At 42.2% G+C, this 24267-nt stretch overlaps 1 protein-coding gene across 1 annotated transcript in view; it reads right to left on the bottom strand.

The window, feature by feature from the left end:
* ptpn20 (protein tyrosine phosphatase non-receptor type 20) overlaps positions 1 to 23814 on the bottom strand; it is a gene marked incomplete at both ends in the record, with an annotated part of 69246 nt that extends 45432 nt beyond the window's left edge. The window contains 15 exons of the mRNA XM_083775021.1: positions 576 to 741; positions 1535 to 1720; positions 2116 to 2268; positions 2863 to 3001; positions 3283 to 3418; positions 4426 to 4600; positions 7307 to 7378; positions 7843 to 8005; positions 9067 to 9142; positions 9336 to 9425; positions 12415 to 12499; positions 13945 to 14124; positions 15485 to 15550; positions 21678 to 21841; positions 23691 to 23814. Of these exons, the coding sequence (XP_083631147.1) occupies positions 576 to 741; positions 1535 to 1720; positions 2116 to 2268; positions 2863 to 3001; positions 3283 to 3418; positions 4426 to 4600; positions 7307 to 7378; positions 7843 to 8005; positions 9067 to 9142; positions 9336 to 9425; positions 12415 to 12499; positions 13945 to 14124; positions 15485 to 15550; positions 21678 to 21841; positions 23691 to 23814 (1975 nt within the window). The remainder of the gene's footprint in view (positions 1 to 575; positions 742 to 1534; positions 1721 to 2115; positions 2269 to 2862; positions 3002 to 3282; positions 3419 to 4425; positions 4601 to 7306; positions 7379 to 7842; positions 8006 to 9066; positions 9143 to 9335; positions 9426 to 12414; positions 12500 to 13944; positions 14125 to 15484; positions 15551 to 21677; positions 21842 to 23690) is intronic.
* Between the last annotated feature and the right edge of the window lie 453 nt (positions 23815 to 24267).

Here is a 24267-nt window from a genome sequence, read left to right as displayed (position 1 = left end):
GTATAATATGCACTGCCAAGAATATTTAACCAAAATAGCCCTTTCAGATTTACTTTATTTTTTAATACAATATCACTTATACAATTGGGGGGTTGTGTTTTGTACTCCCTGCTCTTCTATTGCGACATTTAGATCGTTTCAAATGTCATGTCTCGCCTAGACACAGGATCTGACACAATTTTTTCTGTGATGGTCAGGATTCAATTTATCCCCTGAGCAAGGAGGCAGAGGCTCTATTAGCTCAATGGTAAAAATATTAGCACTTGTCTGCTGTGGTTGGATGGCACTTACACCCGTCTTTAAATGAGACCGTACAAGATATTATCTTGTCCGTACAAGATAATAATAACTTACGGACAAGATAAAATATATTTTGAATGCATGGCCATTCAGGGGCTCCGTAGCAATGCATTTGATTCCTTTATTTTTGTAATAAAAAAAACCCAAAGAGAACCAATGGCGGGTGTTTTCAGAATAACAGAAAACAGAAAAGACACCAGCATAGAGCCCTAGAGAGCTCCGCTCACCCATAATGGGGTTTAATTAAAGTGCTTAAGTGGTTAAATCTTTGGCACCTTGTTGGACCACGCTGTGGTTGAGCTGTCGCGACGTCATCTCGCTGTGGAACTTGTGCTGCGCCGAGCAGAGGCTGAGGATGTACTGTGCTATCTTAGAGCTCTCTGTCATGAAGCTGTGCTTTTTGCCGCTGGGCCCGCCGCTCTCGATGGTCACCTTACGCCGCTGCATTGGCAGAAGGGGCACACAACAAGACAATTTACTCAGTTGTGTGAAGTAGCTAAGTACATTTACGTAAGTACAGTATTTAAGTACAATTAGATACTGGCCTATAGCAGTGAAGGTCTTAAGTACAATCAGGTCTATAGCAGTAAAGGTCTTAAGTACAATCAGGTCTATAGCAGTTAAGACTGTGTGATGGTTTGAACCTTGGTGGATATGGAGTCGATCTATAGCAGGTTGTAGAATGGTTTTACCCTGGTGGATATGGAGTAGGCCAGTAGGGCATTAAACAAGTAAACTAGTAAATCTAGTAAATCCACTAGTCGACCTTGTTGTTACTAGTTGACTAGTTGATAAAAAAAAAAAAGTGTATTTTTTCCCTGATTTTGTAGGCCTCAAGATCCGGTAGATTATAGTTATACCGGTAGTCACCAATGTACACAGTTCGTAAATGTACAAATATGTATTTCAAAATAAAATAAAATAAAATAAAATAAAATAAAATAAAATAAAATAAAATAAAATAAAATAAAATAAAATAAAATAAAATAAAATAAAATAAAATAAAATAAAATAAAATAAAATAAAATAAAATAAAATAAAATAAAATAAAATATAAATTTTCTTTTTTTTCTTATTTTCTTTTTTATACATAATAGGTAATTAAACAACTAGTCGACTAGTAAACTAGGCAACTAGTCAGCTAGTAAAAATGACTAGAAGTGAATGCCCTAATATGGAGTCATAATATCAGAATCTATAGCAGTATAAAGCTTGTAGAATGTGTTTTTTTTACCCCGGTAGATATGGAGTCCGTCTCCCTCCAGAGGAAGCGCCTGTTGACCACGCGGCCGTGGTTCTTCACCTCACACACCACGATGCCCTTGGCACAGATCCCCAGGAGCAGCTCTCCTATGACCGTTCTCTTCTCCCGGCCCACGCGGTGGAACATCACTCCGTACTCCGGTAACTGCTGGACAATCTAAAGGAGGAAGGAGGACAATATGCCAAAACATTTCGGTATGAGGTGCATTATGTGTATAACTATTGTCTACGTGGGGTGGAAAGACCCGCGTGTCAAAAACTGTTAATTTGAAAGGATTCAAATTCGCGCCGCGCTTCGAGCGTGCAGATCTGCTATTTGTGATGCTTTAGTGTAGTATGATCAAGTAAGGGTGTGAATTTACAATAAATAAAACACAAAAAGTTATGGACATAAGAGGTTTCTGCCCGACAGCAACATTATGTGGCTGTGTGTGTGTGTGTGTGTGTGTGTGTGTGTGTGTGTGAGGGTGCGTGTGTGTGTGTGTGTGTGTGTGTGTGTGTGTGTGTGTGCGTGTGTGCGTGCGTGCGTGCGTGCGTGTGTGCGCCGGCTACCTTTAGGAACTCTAGCTCGGCCTCCTCAGGAAGCATCTGGGCGTGACAGGCGTGTAGTCTTGGCAGTTCGTCCTTCAGGTTGGGGATGGCCATCCTCTCCAGCATCCTCCGGGACACGTAATGCTCCGCCTGGTAGTAGTTCTTACCGTACAGCTACGCACAGGAACACAAATATAGCCTTTAATTTTTGAAACTATGGCTTTTGAACATTTCAGCTTCATTGTCCTCTGCCTCCTCGTCTCTCACACCTAACTAACGTCATGTCCTCTTTCACTACATCCAGTCTTCCTCTATAGGCCTCCTGCTTGGCAGTTCCAACCTCAACATCCTTCTACCGATATACTCACTATATCCCTCCTATGTACGTGTCCAAACCATCTCTGTTTGGCCTCTCTGGCCTTTATCTCCAAAACATCTGACATTTAAGTCTCTGCTACCTCCAGCTCTGCTTCCTGTCTTTTCCTCAGTGCGACTGTCTCTAAAACATACAACATAGCTGGTCTCACCACCGTCTTGTACTGTACACCTTCCCTTTCATTCTCGCTGATCCTATCACACATCACACCTGGCACTTTTCTCCACCCACTCAAACCTATACTTGCACTCATTTCTTCACCTCTAAACAATAAACCTCTAATAAATGTCACCTCTAATTAATAACAAACAAATAAATACATAAATACACAAATAAATAAATACAATTTTTGTATTAAGGCTGTATGTAATAATCAGTATACTAATAAGTACCTCAGGCATGTAATCCCCAAACTCGGCTTGCAGTGCGAGTGCGCCCATGAACAGACCCGTCTCGTCATTGCATTGAATTCTGTCCTCTATGATATCCCTGCGTAGCTGTAAGTAATACTGGTGGCGAGTCAGTCTGTGTCTGGGAGACAGAAAGTTACATTTAGTCATGTTTTATCTTCTTTTGTCTAAATTAATGAATGCCCTTTCATGGTCATTATCATTATCATCATTATGGTAGCTGTCGGGCAAAGGTAGCGACAATAGCCACTGTGAGCTTGTGGAGCTGCTATTTTTGCTCATTTCTTTTCATTTCAGAAGATTTCCCTTGTAATGGCAAGCTTAAAATAGGGGCGGCAGGTTGAACGTTTTTATTATTATGAAAACTAAAAAACTAAACAAAAAATAACTGTCACCACTTACAAAATTAAGGAAATGTCATCGACAAAGAATTTGACTCGTAGAAACAGCATAAACGGGGACATGTGCTCTTTTTTCCAACTGTCAGGAGCCACTTTGGAGATTTTGGTCTCATGGTCCAAAAAGAAATATTCATCATCTGTGAAATGACACCACAGAACACATTTCAGTCAAAAGCAAGACTTTTAAAAAGGCCGCTGCAGTGGGTGGCATTATAGGAAGGAGGGGTCATTAAAACCCTCGTGCACACACGCGCACGCACGCACGCACGTATGAAAGTATAAAGTTTTAAAACACCTGTGCGTATAATGTGCATACGATGACAAGCACAAAACAGGAGGGAGGGCAAGCTCCAAAAGTGGTATTTGGCATCTTGGTAGAGTGGCATTAGCCTGGCTTCAGCCCTGAATCGCTACCATTACAAATATATGTTCTGGTGATTCAGGTTTGGTGACGCTCCCTACGGCTGCGTCTGTCTCGATCGAAAATCTGATCGCAGCAGCTGATTGACCATCAGCCCCGTCACTCAACAGCGTCAAACAACAAACATGGCTGCCCCCCCCCACTGCAGGTAACTCGCGACCGTATCAATATGGCTATTAAATCGACCTATGATAAATAGTTTCTTTACAGAAACGATTTTATGTTTTATAAACATCATCCTCCGACATAGTTTTTGTTTACATGCTAGTAGCGCTCGTTGGCTGTGTTGGTTAGCAACCGGGTTAGCCATATAGCCACGTGATTGACAACAACATCATCTGCTTTCCTACTATTCTGATTTGCTTGGTATGAACCAATCGCCAAAGCCGCTTTGACAACGCCCATCCCATAAACTGCTGCCGTGGGGAGGGCTTTCAGTCTGAATAATGAAGTGAAACGAAATGAGAAGTCACACTGAGTGTCAGGCTAGAGTGGCATGCCAAAAATACCACTTTCAGTGCTTGCCCTTTATGGAAAACAGGTTTGGAGGTGGGTAAATAAAATGATCAAATGGAGAAGATATAACCAAAAATGCAATAAGAAAGACTATAAATCAACCCAAAAGCAGCATACAGTAAAGTACAGTATATGCTCCTACCATCTAGAAAGGCTATGAAACAAACCAAAGCAGCAAAGTACAGTACAGTACAGAGTATCTCCTACCGTCTAGAAAGGCAAGGCCAAAGTAGAAGTGCTCCACCAGGTTGGCGTGGGCGACCACCATGTCGAAGACGTCCCGCCCCCGGGAGGTGATGTCACAGCGCACCACCACCGTCTGTCCGGTGAGCAGCATGACATTGATTTCCCGCTGAGCGGCGCCCGAACGCCCCTTCTTGGACTGTGGACACACCCAGAGACAGCCGCACATTGCAGTCCACAGACAGTCAACCGTCTGCCACCAGTAAGGGCTGGGCTAGTACACACTACGTACTATAATCAATGGAACCCGACTGCGGTGTGCAGGTTGTGCGTATAAGCTCTGTGCATTTTTCCTTTTTTTTGTGCTCCATCTTGTTTTGCGTGTCTGCGAGGGTTCCGCAGCTCACCTTCAGAGGACAAAAATACTGTAAATACGGAACTCCCCGCGGGACCGAAGAATTGTCGGTGCAGCCACCTACTGTAGCTGCGTACGGTTCCGGTCCGTCCCCAGTGTAGCCCCCCCGTAAGGACAGTTCCTTTGCTGTGTTGGCACCGAAGTTATGGATAATATGTACAGTAGCTCGTGGTGCAGAGGTGTGGCATTATTACTCAGCATGGAGACCACCACAGGGGGTGTGGTTACTCATATATACCTGGCAGTGGGTGATTGTGGCCAGGTGCGCAATGGGGAAAAGCCACACAGTTTTTCATGTGCTGTGCAGGTCGGTATATAGTGTCATTTAGTTTAAAGAGTTTTCGTATATATATTTTTTTGGTTTGTATGTTTAATAAATGGATTGACATTGACAAGAGATTACAAGCACACTGGACATTGAATTAATCAAGTCTGACTCAACTCAACCCAGTTGCCCATAGTAGTTAGCCTTGAGCATCAAACCTGCCCACAACCCTATAGGGACTTAAAAGCATGCTAAAAGACCCACCTTTTCACTGTAGAGAAATCTTAGCTTCACTTGTAGTTCTGTGGGTTGTGTGTGTGTTTGGTTAGTTTCTTTAGTGGGGAAGCAGCATTTAGTTTTTATTATGTGCCACATATCTGGAAGAAACTCCCTAGAAAACTGCAGGTCTGCTGCTACCACTCATTTCCACGTATTACTTTTAAAACATAACTAAATAACCTTTCTGTTTGCCGCTGCCTTTGATTGAGTTACTTTTCTTTTTCTTTTTCTCCTTTTGTTTTTTTGCATCCTAATGTCATTGCATAATTGTGTTTCCTTTGCTTGATGTTCTGTGTAAAGTACATTGAATTGCCTTGTCGTTGAAATGTGCTATACGAATACAATGTCCATGCTTTGCCTTTCCTTCTACTCCCTCCTGTTGTGACTGAGTGGCCGCAGTTACATGCCGGCTGATCATTCCGAATAAATACTTCAGAATAAAATACTGCAGAAGTGTGTTTTTTGCTGCGAGTTTACATGGGAAATGGTCATTCCGAATGAGTGTTTACATGGACGGTGGTCGGTGTGATATTATAAGCCATGACACATGTTATTTCACGTGAAACTACGGCATCTGTTGGACACATAAAATATAGGCAGTTCATTCAGTAGCCTATGTCTCGAGTTATCATTGTGTCTTCCTCTGGAAAGAATCACTTATACTTTGAAGAATAAAAAGAAGATGTTTGATAAGATATGGGGACGGTTTATCCAATATATTACGGTTAATGATTTATCTTATTTAATGGTGGAAACTGAAAATGTCTAATTGTATTCTCTGCAGCTGTTTGGTCTTGTGGCCATAATGACTCTTGTTGTTGTTACCATTCTAAGTGCCCTTATTTTATTATACTGTATTTATATAATATAGTATTGTATGTTTTTGTTTGGTTTTTTGTTTGGTTTTCATTTTAAGTAATTGTATTGTCTGTATTATGTATTGTTTTGTTGTATTGTCCGTTTGTCAAAAAAGAAAAATGCAATAAATATATTGTTAAAAAAAAAAAAAGTAGCCTATGTCTCAACAATACAAACATTACAGACGAAAGACCATACTTTGAAATCCCATAATTTCATTCCGCAGCAGCTTTGGGGCTGCTGGTTGGATAGGGGCGGGCATATATGTTTACCGTCTTTACCGTTTTCACCTGCTGCGCGTCCCCACGTTTTGTACTTTATTATCTACAGCACGGCCAGGGCACGCAAGACGCTGATTATTATTGTATCAAGGGTTGCTCGTTATTTTTGCGCGCCTCACAAGATTATTGGATTTATTTGTGCTTCGTCTTTGCACAATGCACGTACATTGTGTAAGTAAGAGCTGATCTACAGGCTGACAACGTGTCCCATCTGTGGTCTTGTACGTCGCATAAAGCATAATGTATAACTTATCTGCACGATACACCATCGCCGCATCATCATGGCATGGCATTATATTCCGGACGCCAGAGAATACATTGGGTGTTTAATACTAGATTGATTGCAGCTGCTCATCAATGCAATTAAACTGCAAAGCCGTTATGTTTCTTGACGTTTTAGTTGCAACTTATTGGAATAGACAAGTTATATAGCCTATAAACGTTTAAGTGGATAGGATGGACATAATAGCGATAATAGTGTATTCTTGGGACTGTGCATGTGTGTGACATCGGAATGGTTTTTAAATGGCATTGAGCATTTTCATTCGGATTGAAGTTTTTGTAGGTGTTTACATGACAACGTTTAATAGGATTTAACTTCTATTCGGAAATAAGGTTTCAGACCTCATGTAAACGTATTCACTGACAGCGTTTCTTGTTGCCCAAGTATTTGTTCTCCTATGTTTTTCTTTTGCTCTTTCCTCGGACTGCGCCCCTGGATCAGTGTAATAACTGGATGTATTCACACTATGAATACAGAACCTTTGAACTCGTTTTCCATGGAAAAGGTAATTTAACACATTTTACCACAAGCGATCCTGGGAGCTCCAGAATGACGGGCGGTTCTTCCGACATCCTGATGAACTCGGGACCCAACGCCTGAGAACCAACGACAGAGATTCCAGTTTAAAGTTTTCAAATAATTGTAGTGGCGAAAAAGTACAACATTTGCCTCTGAGATGTATAGTAGAGTGGAAGTAAAAAGTACTCAAAATTGGAAATACTCCAGTAAAGTAAAAGTACCTCAAAATTGTACTCAAGTAAAGTACTTGAGTAAATGTACTTTACACCACTCTTCCATCGCGACGCATTGTGAGCTTGTAGATCGGCTATTCTCAAATGGCCGAAACGTGTATAGGCTTGAAGTGGTTAATGTATGTTTTGCAATACTAATCGAAATCTGCAAACTAAAGTTTTCAGATAATTGTAGTGGAGTAAAAGTACAATATTTGCCTCTGAAATGTAGTGAAGTAGAAGTAAAAGTACAAAAATGTGAAGTACACAAATATCTCAAAATTGTACTCAAGTAAAGTACTTGAGTGAATGCACTTAGTTACTCTTACCTTGGCTTTCCTCTGGCTCAGGCTGAGCGAGGACTCGCTGAAGGTGATGGAGGGACTCTGGGAGCGTCCGCTGGCCTTGGGGGACATGTCGTGGTGGTGGGGGCTCCGGCCCACCCAGCTGCTGCAGGTGCTGTCCCTGTGTGACCGCAGGTCACGAGGGAGTCTGGACGTCACCGAGGAGAGAGAGAGAGAGAGAGAGCTGGCGTGAGGTCATCAGTGGTACGATATTGATCATTTAGACCGGCGCCGCTGTTCTCAAACATTTATGTTCTATGTACGTCATGACAGACCTCTTAAATTGATGCAGTGTTTGGGCCACAGACGACCTATTTGAGACAATTTGCGTTGTTGGATTAGATTTAGTACACAGCTGCGTAATGCGGTGCAGAGGTAACAGTGGAGAGAGTGAAACAGTATGCTTTTCATATACAGTATGAAGTATATTCTCTTATTGAGCAAATTATAACTTCTATACAGAGGAATATTAGTTAAATTAAACTGTTCCCCATTTTTGCTGTGGACCCCCTGGGCCCCCTCAAAGGACCGCTGGGGGTCCCCGGACCCCACTTTGAGAACCACTGATTTATTAGGCAGCGTCACTTCCTCTCAGATCCTGACTTGACAAACGCAACGCACTCTCTCTCTCTCTCTCGCTCTCTCTCTCTCTCTCTCTCTCTCTCGCTCACACACATGCACGTAAGTGCGCATGCACAGCCACACACACACACACACACACACACACACACACACACAGACACCACTGAAGATGTACTGGCTCAGCAAACTGTGAAGTGTACATCAATGATGCAGAGCATTGAGAGCAACCTCCTAGCACCAGATTATGTGGCTACGAATAGCATTTACACGGGTCTGATGGATGGCGTTACGAATGGTGTGTGTGTGTGCGAGTGAGTCCAGATTTGTATTGTTACATCTTCTATAGTACGAGCACACGAGAGGAACATTCTTTTGGTTTTGTTTCCACAACATAGCAGCAGCAGCAGGAGCAATGATAACAGCAATAACAAAGAAATCATGGTGAATTGCAGTAACAGAAAAGCAATTTTTGTGTTTATGTTTTTGAATGAAGTAACACTACAGTTTTGGACATATGATGTTTCCACCTGACAGAGACGATATTGTGGCACGTGCACGCATGCACTCGCACACACCCACATACCCATGCACGCACGCACACACACCGTACACGTACAGCACACTTACCTGTCTGAAGCAGTCGAGTATAAAGCTGAGGTAGAGCTCCTTGTTCTTTGTCTCCAAGGTCTCTGAGGTAAACTCCCTGCAAGAAACAAACACAGAAATACCCAAGCCTCTACAACTGTACGAACAAGAATAGAAAAGACTGCAGAAATACAGCACACAAATAGAGCCTTTTATGAGAAGGTGGTTGAAAGAAATTGTTAAACGATGGTGAATTTTATGTATAGCCGAACAGAAATTACTCAAACAATTATGGAGGACCGCCTGCTTACCTGACTTTGAGTCAGAGTCTGTGGAGTATCTTCTCCCTTCAGCTGCGCTCCCGCATCCCTCGCTGAACTCGGACAATGGCCCTCTCTTTCCTGTCAAACGGACAGAAGACTTTAGCTGAGGACGTCTCACAAACTCCTCTCTGTCCCCCTCTAGTGACCATGCATAGACATAAGCCGTCGCAAATAAATAGCAACCCATCCATATTATACGTCCTCCGTGACAAATGTCCAAAGGTCCCGATATCCAGGTATAAGAATAACCACGCTTGATTGTACACGAACCTGCTCCAGTGGCTTGAGACAAAGCTAGTGCTACACAGCTGTGATTAATTCCATCAGATTATTGAGCAGTTCAGTTGGCAGTATTATGGAGCATGAAGGTGTTCTTATGGTCATAAGAAGTTTGTTTCGGATGTTGGAAGGTGATAGTCCATTTGGTTCCTAGAGTTCTGGGTCTGTGGCACAATGCATGCATGCATGCAAAAAAAAAAAAAAAGAACCACTACCCTAAATGTTTGATGCGTGTTTCCTGTGCAGTTTGAGACTTTCCCCCGGCCTCCTTGCCACCACAGTATCAAGGGCAACACCACCAGGTTCATGAACGGCATGATGGTGGTTCCTTGAGGAACTGCTTTCTTGTTTTTTCTCGCACCTTAACTAATATCCATAACATATCATGTACATGTACAGTATATATCGCTATATGCTCCATACGCACCATTATGACTCACCTCTGAAACACACTGAATAGATATACAGTACAGTAACAACAAGTAACAAGTAACGGTAACAATCTACATATATGTATTTACATATGTAAATATGTAGATAATTTGTTGTCGTCGTCGTCCCCCCGTCCCCCGTCTTCTTCCATTTCTCTTATGGAAATGCAAACGATCAATCGGCTATTTTCAAATGGCCGAAATGTATATAGTAGGGCTGAGGTGGTTAATGTATGTTTTCCTAAAAGAAAATCTTTAAAATTGTACTTAAGTACAGTACTTAAGTAAATGTACTTAAGTACTTTCCACCACTGAGAAAGCCTTTTTGTTTTCTACTGGCTCTCAGAGGAGTCTAATCCTGGCCTGCCTTGCATCGGGACCTTATAATCCTAGTAACCTGTGCTAGTAACCTGTGCCTCCAGACAAGAAGAAACAATGGTTTGAACTATTGGGGGTTGACACACTCTTCGAGGTCAGAAAATGTGGCAAAAAAAAACAAACAAACAAGCAACTGCACTCAATCTGTATAGAATCTGTATAGGAGCTGCTCAAAATGTTACTTGCACAAATGTAGGCAGACAAGTAGAATAGAAAAGTGAAATTGATTCGTACGCCTTCTGCCTTCTGTGCAAATCGTTTCTAACGATCCTCCACCGTCCTTATTCGGCACATTCCCTATTGCTGCTAAAGAGATTCTATCATACCCACACTGCCCTGGCCGGTACTTTAACTAAATGTTTCATCTTATCTTATGTATTTTTCCCCCTCATGACATCCACTGTTATCATTATAATTATTATTATATTAGTATGATCCCATTTTCACCCAGTGCCAATGCCGCCCTAAGCTGTAAGCTGGGGCGCTACACTCACTCTGCCAACCTTGGGAGAGCCCCGAACAGAGCTCATGCTTCCTTCAGTGCATGAAGAGTGAGCAGGCCGCTTCTCATCACCTAACAGGAGGGGGAGTTTTCCCCGGTAGGACGTAGCGAGTGGAAGGAAGACGTTATTCCATTCCCCTCCATTAGGCTGACCGTGGGGTAGTATAGAGACCAGGATCACTGCATGTTTTTTTGTGAGGGTACCTTCCCTATAGGGGACATGGGGAGAACATGCAAAGGCGACACAGAAAGGGCCTTTCTGGCCTGGGCCATGGCTCAGTGGTCCAGGCACCTTGGCTGGTAATCCAGTCTGGCAGTGTGCTGCGGGTTCGACTCCCGATCCCGACGGCCTTTACTGCATGTCTTCCCCCCCATCTCTCTCCCCATTTCCTGTCAGCCTACTGTCTGTCCCTCCAAAAAATATATAAAATAAAGGCGAAAGCCACAAAAATAATGATGTTATTATATTGTCGGGCAGAAATCTCAAATCTCTTGTATGATGAAGTAGGGGACATTCATTTAAGTTTGATATCATTTCGTTAAATCGTTAAATTCAGGGTTATCTTATGCCGGTGGGGATAATGTTGCTCTTATGTTCATATTCTAACTGTTGGTGTTTTTTCTATCTATCTATAAATGTCTCTGTCTGTCTGTCTGTCTGTCTGTCTGCCTGTCTGCCTGTCTGCCTGTCTGTCTGTCTGTCTGTCTGTCTGTCTGTCTGTCTGTCTGTCTGTCTGTCTGTCTGTCTGTGTGTGTACGGCTGTAATGCATGTAACTCGAGAACCGTCCTCACCCAGTGGTGTCATGCTCGTAGAATGCAGTACCACGCCGTGGTACCAGTAATTATTTGACGTGTGTGCGCAGGGACGGAACGGAATGGTGCATGTGCGTGCACGCTAGAGCGCGTCATCCTAGGTTCAAGAGAAGACGCACCTAATCAACCTCGCGTCACCAGACTTTCCAAGACGCACCAAGTACCCAGTGGTCTAGGTCAATGACATTAAATTGAATGTTTGAATAAGTAAAGTAATCCACGATGACTCACACCGTTGAGTCCACGGAGGTTTGATGCGCGTATACTCTCGGCTTTCACTTTAACTGATAAACTGCGCTGCAGTATCCTAATCTGATCCCTGGTCAGCCAGTCACAGCAGCACTTGATAATTTCAAGCAGTCAGAGAGAGCTCCGCGGGCATCTGCTGTTTTCACACCTACTACAGCCAGCAAACGATGATTTGTTGTGTCTTAGCTTGTCTTGACAGCCTGATTGAGTTAAGAGAACAACTGCAGAATGGTCATTGCGGCGAGAGGCAAGCATGGCAGCCAATACACAATGACGATTGCGCAATCGTCACGCGACGTCACATGCTCCATCCCTGATGATGTCATGTGATGTCACGTTGCCCGACCAACCAACACACTGACGGGAAATGCACGATAGCTGTGTTGAATGTAAACATGCCATGTGAGCTCTTACCGTGTCCATGTAGTCTCTCTCTGATCATCTGGCTCCTGCCACTCAGATGAACATTGTTGTTGTCTGGAAGAGAGCCGGCTTCCATCTAACAGGAAGAAAGTCTCAATCAGTTTCATTGTCACTTTCGGCCGACACAGCCTGAATTTTCATTTTGTTTTACTTCATTATCTAGACTGAAAGCCATCCCCACGGCAGCCGTTTCTGCAATGGACGTGTCTTTGGCGATTGGTTCACACCAAACAATCAAAATAGTAACAAAGCAGATGACGTCGTTGTCAATGCGGCTAACCCATAGACTAGAGTATTAAAAGGATAGAGACTGAACCGGAACGATAGCCACGCCCCCTAACACCACCATAGACATGAATCGCCAGAACATGTCCCTTCCATGATATATACTTGGCATACAAGGGAGCAAGTCTACATACCATTCTCCACAACTTGTTGTTGTGCTTGTCACATTTTTTTTTAAACAGACACGTTAAAAAGAGGCAAAAGAAAAAAAGAAGTAGGGCATACAAATAGGGCATAATACAGACAGGACAGAAAGACATGCAGACAAACAGACAGACAGAAAGCTGGGCATAAAAAAAGGCCTGGAGATAATGCTCAATTCGTACGAGTGACGCTTGGCTAAAATAGCAGATCTACAAGCTCACATATCACACAAGTGCTTCATCAACACCCATTATGAGGAGGATTCCATGTTGGAATGAGTGTGAAATGAGTGAGTTGAAAACAGCAGTGTTTTCAACTAATAATTGGTCCGTCCGATGGCAAAGCGCTTCCTTCTACATCAGTCTTGTTCTTGATGCTATCGCTGAGCGAATGAAAGAAATACCAAACCAACTTTAACCCCATTATGGTCAACCGGCGTCCACCTCAGGGCTCTATAGGTCCTACTGGTGTCTTGTCTGTGTTCTATACTGTGAGGAAAGCTTTAGCAGAAAACAGCCGATCGCGAAGCTGGCAACACGTCTCAGTGCGACACGTTTGTCGTATTTAAGCTTGCTGATCGGCAGACTCACTGACGAGGCTGAAAACATCTGCTGTATTTGGTGAAGGTGAAGTAGGCCAGTGGTTCTCAACCTGTGGGTCAGGACCCGGGGGGTGGGGGGGGGAGACGAGGACGACACTAGAGTCATAATTTAAGGGACTTTTAAGACCGCTTTAATACCTAAAAGACAAATAATTGCAAAAAGTATTTCTGCATCAAACGTAATCAACAAATGGACAAACACTGACCAAATTGTCAAATAATATAAGAAAGGGGGGGGGGGGTGTGAAAACAGCCGATCTACAAGCTCACAACCCCTCACGCGTTGAGTTCTTGTAGAGCTTGTAGATCTGCTATTTTCACAATATTTATCTGTGGAACAGAGTCAAACTAAAATGTCCCTAGTTCAAATAGGATTATTTTGAGGGCGTCACGGCCTGAAAAGGTTGAGAACCACAGAAGTAGGCTATACATGCAGACTACACAGACGGACGGACGGACGGTTAGATGGACGGACAGACAGACAGACTCACAGACTCATGGAAGACTTCCTCCACCAGTTGCCTGATGACTTTGGTCGGGGACGGCAGGAGCGAGGCCTTGTGCTGCGACTCGCACGCCTCCAGGAGGTTGCCCAGGCTGACCCGGCGGTGGGCCTGGTCTTCACACATGCTCAGCAGCAGGCTGTTCAAGTGGTCACTCAGCTGCACTGGCTTTAATTAAGAGCGGGGGGGGGGGTCAAAGGTCAAAGGTGGTGGCGGTGGTGTCGTTGACAATGGCCGTGACAAGCAAATACAGTTGATCTCTATACGAATCGATGTAATTGATTGTGGAAAGAAATCTGAGAATAATCCAAGATTTTGAGGAGAAATAAAGTTATTTATCTATCATTTAGAAAGATAGTGAAAATAGCCAATCTCACAATGCATCGTGAACTTGTACATTCATTATTTTCATTCATCACATTGCACGCTTTAGTTGATAATTACAAAGAAATCTATATAATTGTTTTGGTGTCGATTTGTTTTAGGGGCGCCTATACACAGGTTTAATGTTTGTCTTTAGTTCAATATTTGACGCATGAAGGGAAAATGTACGTCATAATAAGTCATTTAGGTCAATTGTCTCTTTATTGTAAATGGCGTTTTATGTGTGTGTTTGCACCCTTTGTTTTACATCACCATTACATCACCATATCAACATGAGTTTTGTGCCTGGCCCAAGCCCCCACCCCCCTGGCCACCCCCACTCAGAAACGTGCCTGCACAGCCAAGTATTATCAATCTTACTTGAAATGTGATGTGATGTCTTCTTAACCACCCCCCCCCCCCCCCCCCCCTCTATCCCCCCCTCTCCCCCACCTCTCTTTTCATTTTCTTTGATGTTGCAAGAAAGATGTATTGGCGCTGCACTGCGGCGACATGGACATAAGGGCTACGCTTGCATGCGGGCCCTTTGGACACATTTCTTCCCTGGGAGAAAATAATAAAGAACCTTGAACCTTGATGAGTTAGACTTTAAATATTAGCGCCCCTCACTTCACACGGGTGTGATTCTTTTTTAGTTCAATATTTGTTTTAAAAATGCCATTGACAACGAAGGGAAAATTTACATCATCTTGTCCCTAACACAAACATTAAATGCCATTAACAATAAAGATAATTTAATGCTAGTTCAGAAGAATCAGAATCAGAAGCCTTTATTTGCCATGCATGCATGTTAGGAATTTGTTTTGGTAGTACAGTTACAGAATGCAGCGCAGTTACCACAGCTGCCATGGACGGCGCTATATTGGATGGCATGTTTTGTCACCGTTTGTTTTACATCACCTAATCAACATGAGTTACACTTTAATATATTAGCTCCCCTCACTTCACACGGGTGTGATTTTTGATATATATATATATTTTTTTTACTATAAAACATAAACCTAAAACATGCTTCAAGATTTGATTATCCCAAAAGTAATGCATAGTCATTTTGCTTAGAAAATCAATAGTTGCAGCCCTAGTGTGTGTGTGTGTGTGTGTGTGTGTGCGCGTGTGTGTGTGCACGTGCATGCGCAGCACCTACCTGGTTCTGAGGTAGGTGGTAGTCAACCGACCAGTAGAGAGTCATCCCCAGTGAATACACTAGCATCTGAAGAGATGGCACACGCAGACAAAACAATGAAAACATTACATAATTACATTAATCCTGTAAAAACCGGATTAATTTCTACTTGCAAAAAAACGATTTGAACCTTACTACTACTTTTTACTACTAAAACTTAAAAGGTCAAAGGTCATAGGTTCAAAAGTCCAGAGATTTTTTATTTGTGTGAATTTCAGCCTCTGTGGGGGGGGTATTTATATGCAAATATCATGACCAATGGCATTGCAATGGTATTGCAATGAACATCAATGATGACATTTAGGTGAAATATGTTGTAGTATTGCAACGCTGGGTGTTACAGGGTTAATTAAGTCGAATAAAATGCACTTTAGCTGTTTTTTATATTTCGTAACATGATGCTCAGTTTTAATGCACTGCACTTTAGGATGTTATGCTTATTCTTCTTTTATTGATAGGTTTTATATACTGCTGGTCCTGAGTACGATTTTCGATTGATGTGTGCAAACATGTGAAATGACAAATAAAGTGAACCTTGATCTTATGTTTTAACTTATTAACTTATGAAAACGTGTCGCTTCTCTCTGCGTTTCGATCCGCTACTTTTGAGGCTTTCGTGTGACGCTCTAGGATGATCTAGTTTGTGTCCGGGTGGCTCAGTCAGTCGGTAGAGCTCTCGCCTTTGGATCGCGAATTCATGGGTTCGATCACGGTCACCGCCAACTCAGCGTATGAGTAGCACGGTTTGGGTGCGGCAAGTCGTGCGGGAAGTACTGGGAGCTGATGGTAGGTGTGGCGCTCCACCTCAGCATTCCATCTCCCAGGGGTCTAGCGCATTGTTACGCCGTGTTACCGGCTGAAACCGACAATAAGCCACTCCTGACCTTCTTCTTCTTCTTCTTCTTCTAATTCTTCTTCTTCTAGTATGATCAAGTAGGACATTCATTTTCCGAAAAAACACAAAAAGTTTAAACATGGAGATTAGGGGTTTCTGCCCGACAGCAACGACGTTCAAAGAAAAGAAAAAAATACAAACATAGCCGTTTAACGTCCCTATTCTAGGGCAAACATTTGACCCGGTCCTAAAAAGAAAACGATCTACAAGCTCTCAAGGAGGTACGAGGAGGTTGTGCATGCATTTGTGGATCAGCTATTTTGAGCTTGTACAAGAGATTTGGTGCAGAGGGAAAAAGGGAGGGGACCGAGTAGGGAACCCTGTGGGACCTCGGTCAATTAAGTATATAGGGTTTAAATCGTTAAGTTGTTAAGGAACTACTAAGTAATGCATGGATGCATTTATTTGAGTTTAAAGTGAGGAAACGCGTGTGAGACATCACAGTTTCAATCATTTCCCATAGCACTTTAAGCCTAGCATTTACAATGACAACAATTTAGGCATTTTGCAGAGGCTCTTATCCAGAGCGACTTACATTAAGCAAGGTAAACTCATACATCAAATGCATAGAGACAGTGTAGTGCCTCAGTAAACTAGGATCACTGGTCAACCGAGAACCTATAGCGTCATTAGGCCTACTATCAAACAAATTATTACTATTCATATAATAAAATATAGGATACCAGGTAGATAATGAACCTAGCATACGTCTGTCTAATAACATGCCATCAAAATTATTATCAGCAAATGACCATGGAAATATCTGAATGGTCGTCACACCCAAAGATTCTCAGCCCTATACAGTACAGTACAGTACAGTACAGTATGTCACAGTACAGTATGGTACATTACACTTACAGTATGGTACAGCACAGTATGGTACAGTACAGTACAGTACAGTATGCTACAGTACATTACAGTACGGTACGGTATGGCACAGTACAGTATGCTACACTACAGTATAGTACGGTACAGTATGCTACATTACAGTACGGTATAGTACAGTACAGCCAGGAACCTCGGTGTTGTCCTGGACAGTCAGCTCTCGTTCAAAGCTCACATCACAGCAGTCACTCGATCCTGTAGGTTCACACTCTATAACATACGACGATTTAGACCGTTCCTCACCCAGGAATCAGCCCAGCTCCTAATCCAGACAACAGTCTTGTCAAAACTCGACTATTGTAACTCCCTCCTTACTGGCCTACCAGCATGTGCACTTAAGCCTCTCCAGCTGATCCAAAATGCCGCAGCTCGCTTGGTCTTCAACCAGCCAAAATTCTCAGATGTCTCCCCCCTGCTCCGCTCCCTCCACTGGCTCCCGGTCGCTGCCCGCACAGAATACAAAACTCTGATGCTGGCATTCAAAGCAACCAAAGGTATGGCTCCCCCATATCTTTTTTTTTTTTTTTAAGATATTTTTTTGCGGCTTACGCCTTTTTATTGATTTTTGAAGGGACAGACAGTAGGCTGACAGGAAACGGGAGAGAGATGGGGGGATGACATGCAGTAAAGGCCGTGTCGGGTCCGGGAGTCGAACCAGCGGCACACTGCGACTGGATTACCAGTCCGGTGCCCAGACCGTTACGCTACGGCCTGGGCCGGCTCCCCCATATCTTGCAAGTATGATTGAACCCTACAAACCCTCCCGCGCACTCAGATCAGCCAACGCAGGGAAGCTGGAAGTACCATCACTAAAAATGCCGGGACAACGCTCCACACGTCCCAAACTCTTCTCCCTTCTGGCTCCAAAACTGTGGAATGCACTTCCCATTGCAGTCAGAACTGCAGCATCACTCCCAATCTTCCGACGTAGTCTGAAAACCCACCTTTTCAGACTCCATCATGGCCCATAGCACTTACCCTACCCCCTTAGATAGCATTTCTGTAGACTTAGATAGCATCTGATACAGACTTATAGCATGTTATGTAGACAGCACTATAATTGCATTGTATATAGTCATAGCACGCCATAGTACATATGTATAGCATAGTAGTATATATATATATATATAGTTTATATGTATAGTCTCATAATATAGATATTCCACTGTTACTTTCTTAGCTTACGCATGTTGCACTGTGTTGCACAATGTTGCATGTTTTATGATAAATGCTTTTTGTGATGTATTCCCATGCTTTTTGTTCTTTGTAAATCGCTCTGGATTAAGAGCGTCTGCTAAATGCCTAAATTGTAAATTGTACAGTATGCTACACTACAGTACACCATGTTACAGTACAGTATGGTACATTACAGTACAGTATGGTACATTACATTACAGTACAGTACAGTATGGTACAGTACAGTCTGGTACGGTACAGTATGGTACAGCACAGTACCGTATGATACCGCACAGTACAGTATGGTCATTGGTTCAGTATGAGTAGAACAGTACTGTACAGTACAGTACACTTCAATGCACAGCATGTATGTCTCCATGCATGTCTGTCCACTTCAGTACAGTATGACCATTGCGGCAGCAATCTCTCTACAGTACAGTACAGTCATTGACCACTGCGGCAGCAATGTTACAGACAATAAACCAACCAAAATGCCACTACTACTTCCCATCTGCATTTACACCCTATTATCCAATCACACTCATTACTCACACCTTGCTCACTACAAATAGCAGTGCAACATTGCAAGGGTGACAACATCGCGGGGGAGCCAACGACACATGGCTCTAGAATTGTAGTCTTCACGATGGAAAAACAAACAGCGCTCAAGTGGTTAACAATACAGTTCAGCAGAGTGGTTCTCAAAGTGGGACCCCTGTCCTTTGGGGGGTTCCACAAAACAGTATGAGAACCACTGCCCTATCAGCCGTGGTGGAAAGTAACTAATTACATTTACTATACGTACAATTTAGAGGTATTTGTTCTTTACTTGAGTATGTTGCATTTTCAGTACTTTTACTTCTACTCCACTACATTCCAGAGGCAAATATTGTACTTTTACTCCACTACAATTATTTGACAACTTTAGTTACTAGTTACTTTGTACATTTTTATTATTATTACAAAACATGCATTAACCACTTCAGCCCTATACACATTTTGGCCATTTGAAAATAGCCAATCTACAAGCTCACAAGCTTGGAATGGGACATTCTACATAATGAGTACTTTGTGCATTTGGTAGTTATTTTTTAAGAGTATTTCCACATTGCAGTATTGATACTTTTACTTAAGTAACAAAAGTGAGTACTTTTCCCCACCACTGTCCTATCAGCCCCTCAACTAGTCTCGTGATGCCAGACTGTTGCCTCTCGCACTTTTTAAATGTTTCCGTCACACAGTCTGGAGCAACGGAAGCTTTATCATGAGTCAAATATAAAGCCGAAGTGGAGCATCCTCCTCCCAACTTCCATTTGGTCTTTACAGTTGCGCAAATTTATCCTAGTATATAAATAGAAATCATCTAAGCATATATAGCTTGCTGCTTAGCAGAAATGGAAATAAATCAAATAAGCTCTGAAGATATTTTAATTTAAAATATATTTTTGTGAACGGAAATGACAAACAGATTACTCAGCTTTGGGGAGGTGCAGTTCCAGACTCCATATAGCATTCGGGAGATTGTGGAAGTGGAATAGTTGTCTGGCTACGCGAGACTACACCTCAACTAAACCCCCTTTACACTGCAGCAGCATGCAGGGTAGTAATTACTTCACTCAACCACCGGGTGGCATTGTTACACTTCTTAGGTACATCCTTTTAACTCTTGAGAACGTCCTCCTGGGAATTTCAAACATGGGCTAGCCTGCAGTCTGCAGTGCTTCTCCTCTCTGCAAACACACACTGGCAATAATGCACACTGGAAACAGCCTCGTTGCAACTACGTCCATGCTGTTACGTTTGGTCGTAATATGCCTTTGTCTGTTCTTGATACATGTGTGAGTCAGAGTCCATCGAGCAGCGTGTGTATGTCTATGTTGTTGCTTCTACAATATGTCAACAAAGCAAGAAGGGTTTGTTTTATGTTTTACACTGTTAGTGCAGTGGTTTCCCAGACCTTTCCAGGCTCGAGACCCAGTAGAGATGTCTCCCCCCCGGGACCCCAAAAACATACACAAATACATCACAAATTAACCACTTAAGCCCTATAGTGAATAAAATCTACAAGCTCACAATGTGTTGCAATGCTTAATACATCTGCTATTATAGATCTGCTATTTCCACTATATTTATTTTATGGATGGATTTTTTTTTTAATGACAGTATTTTTATATCTTTTTTATAATGTTTTGACATCAGGCTATAATAAAACAAATTGTATGGACAAAAGAAAACATATTTACTTACTAAAAACGGGTCCTGAGTTGGTGGGTTTAGTTTAGTATGCACTGACCCTCTCTATGGCAGGTTCGGTTGAGTTGTTTTAGTATAGTATAGTATAGTATAGTATAGTATAGTATAGTATAGTATAGTATAGTATAGTATAGTATAGTATAGTATAGTATAGTATAGTATAGTTTAGTATGCACTGACCCTCTCTATGGCAGGTTTGGTAGAGTTGTTTTAGTTTAGTATAGTATAGTTTAGTATGCACTGACCCTCTCTATGGCAGGTTTGGTTGAGTTGTTTTAGTATAGTATAGTATAGTATAGTATAGTATAGTATAGTATAGTATAGTATAGTATAGTATAGTATAGTATAGTATAGTATAGTTTAGTATGCACTGACCCTCTCTATGGCAGGTTTGGTAGTGTTGTTTTAGTTTAGTATAGTATAGTTTAGTATGCACTGACCCTCTCTATGGCAGGTTTGGTAGAGTTGTTTTAGTTTAGTATAGTATAGTTTAGTATGCACTGACCCTCTCTATGGCAGGTTTGGTAGTGTTGTTTTAGTTTAGTGTAGTATAGTTTAGTATGCACTGACCCTCTCTATGGCAGGTTTGGTAGAGTTGTTTTAGTTTAGTATAGTATAGTATAGTATAGTATAGTATAGTATAGTATAGTATAGTATAGTATAGTATAGTTTAGTATGCACTGACCCTCTCTATGGCAGGTTTGGTAGTGTTGTTTTAGTTTAGTATAGTATAGTTTAGTATGCACTGACCCTCTCTATGGCAGGTTTGGTAGAGTTGTTTTAGTTTAGTATAGTATAGTTTAGTATGCACTGACCCTCTCTATGGCAGGTTTGGTCGAGTTGTTTTAGTTTAGTGTAGTATAGTTTAGTATGCACTGACCCTCTCTATGGCAGGTTTGGTAGTGTTGTTTTAGTTTAGTGTAGTATAGTTTAGTATGCACTGACCCTCTCTATGGCAGGTTTGGTTGAGTTGGCACGGCCCTGCAGCATCTCCGGAGCGGTGAAGGTGGACACGTCGTTGGATAGGGCACAGTTCTTAAACGCTAAGGTACCAGTGGCTGACAGCAGCAGGGAGGCGGGGCTTATGATGTTGTACATACTGTTGTGACCTATAAACAAACAAACAAACAAACAAAACAGGGAGTATTTAATTATTTCACGTTTCAACATCACGTTCTGTGAGACAAGATTGTGTATTGGGGATGCTCGTGTGGTGTTGATGAATTGAATACACTAGCCCTTACCCGTTGTGAGATATTGCCCCCCAGGGGGGCACTGCGCCCTGGGTGCGTTTTTGCATTTTTAATTCACTAATAAATTCATTATTAATTTAAAATGTGTTAAATTGGAAAAAGGGCTTCGTTAAGACCTCCATATTATTATGGTCAATGCCTGTGTGAAAAGTGGGAGCGATTGGTGCAGGCGGTGAGGAGCTACGGCGGTGTTTCTGACACCCATTCAGACAGACAGACATTGACTGAATTATAGTATGAGATTATAGTATGAGATGATGATGATGTCCCCAGGACTTGTTTGTATTATCCCTTTAGCCTTAATGTCTGACTGTACTACGTGCTGTTTACATTTCTGACTAATAAAAATTTCAATCCAATCAATCAAATCATTCCATCATATTATTTGTGTGCAGATATGATCCTGTAGCTTCATAACTACATAGTGTATAAGGGTTGGCTATTGCCTGCAACTTACGCCATACGATAGCCACCACTATACAGAGGCCACGATACGATTCACATCGCGATATGCGTTGATTTCAAACCTTGTCCTTGTCCTTGACCTTACCTTGTCCTACTGAATTTACTACGAGAACTCTTCTTTATTATTTTCTTTAAGAGCAAAGTAAAATATTTACGTATTGCCCAAATTGAAGCACTTACACTTTAGGCCCACAGATATTTTAGGATTAAAATAAAGATTAGGTATGTACTCCCAGAGTTCTTATTAATGAATGCAAAATAAATATTATCTTTTTTTATTTTTCAGACATACACACACACACACAAACACATTATTTTGCAAAGCTGTATCACACACAGCCTATCCCGCTGTATCAATATTGTAGCTTTGTATCGATATGCATATCGGCAAGGAATACAATACAGTGATAATACTTCTGTATTGATGTTGTTTTTGAGCACAGCCTTAATAGTGTATTGCAGCGGTTCTCAAATTGGGCCCTACTGTATAGCAAAATGTGTTAATAAAAGGTCAAAATCAGTTTGCAAGCTCACAACTATGGAAGCATTCCAATGCTTCCATACACGTTGCATATTGAAGGGGGAAAAAAAAGAAATGTGGTATGATCAAGTAGGGCGTTGATTTAGGGGGTAAAAAACTAAAAGTTAGAACATGGAGAGGTTTCTGCCCGGCAGCGATGATAAGACGCTGTAGATACATAACTACACAGTGCATTGTGTCCAGGGGTTGACAGTTGACACTAAGGTCTCAGAGGATTGCCCATCAGGCAAGTACACTAACAGGTCATGTTCTACTTTCCCAAAGGCCATGCCCACTTGCCCGAAAAGTCAATCGTCCAAATGATAGGTAAAATTTGAATTATTGTTCAATTTCACACCTACATAGCTATGAACCACACTTGTTATTTTATAGTTTTAAGTGTAGCAATAGATGTAAACAAACATTCCACAGACCAGAAAACGCTCTGGCCACGTTCAGCTACGTGTTTAGACAGATATCTCTTGTTGTGTTTATAGACGGTTGCGTCCCCTCTCAGACGAGCAGTCTGTCAGGCAACCTGAAAGCAAACTCCAAATGGTTTTATTTACCTGCCAGGGGCAGGTGGGCAACCCTTAGTGTCAACGCCTGAGTGTCCTGGCTCTATAAGACGCCGTAGAAACATAACCACACACAGTACATTGTGTCCTGGCTCTATGGTACGATGGTGTAAACATGGGTTTGGGACATGACATGAGTTACCCCTATAGGAGACGTCCACCAGAGTCTCTGCAGTACCCAGCAGTAAGGACCAGATCTCGTCCTCCACTAGAGGTCCCCCCCGAGCCTCCAAGACTTCTGCTAATGTCACGAATGTGCTGCTCATTCTGCGCACGCTCCACGCACACACCTATAAAGGATGGACAGACAGACAGAGAGAGAAAACTATAATTATTTTCTTTGCTCAGAATGGAATTCAGTTGTCTTTTATCGTGTATGAAAAGCAGGATAGGAAACTATTTCACTTAGGCCTCACTCACACACCTATAGCATACAACAATGTTGCATGGTAGATGTAAACAAAGGGTAAGTGTCATGGCCGCCCCAATGCATTTCCAATGGAATTCACATGGTTTACACAACATTTTTGTTGTACGGCTTTCGGCTGTGTTTCGACTGCCCCCCTCCCCCTCATACAACAAAAATGTTGTGTCAAACCATGTGAATTGCGAGCTTGCAACAGTAAACAAGTCTCATGCATCAGCTATACAACATTCTGTTGTGACAGTGTGAGTGAAGCCTTAGCCTACTGTATTATGACACCACATTGCTTCATCGT

The sequence above is a fragment of the Protomyctophum parallelum genome (genome assembly GCF_964188405.1).
Source record: "Protomyctophum parallelum genome assembly, chromosome: 10".
NCBI classification, from domain to species: domain Eukaryota; kingdom Metazoa; phylum Chordata; class Actinopteri; order Myctophiformes; family Myctophidae; genus Protomyctophum; species Protomyctophum parallelum.
The sequence above is the reverse complement of the archived record's forward strand: the minus strand, read 5'-3'. Positions and strand labels throughout refer to the sequence as shown.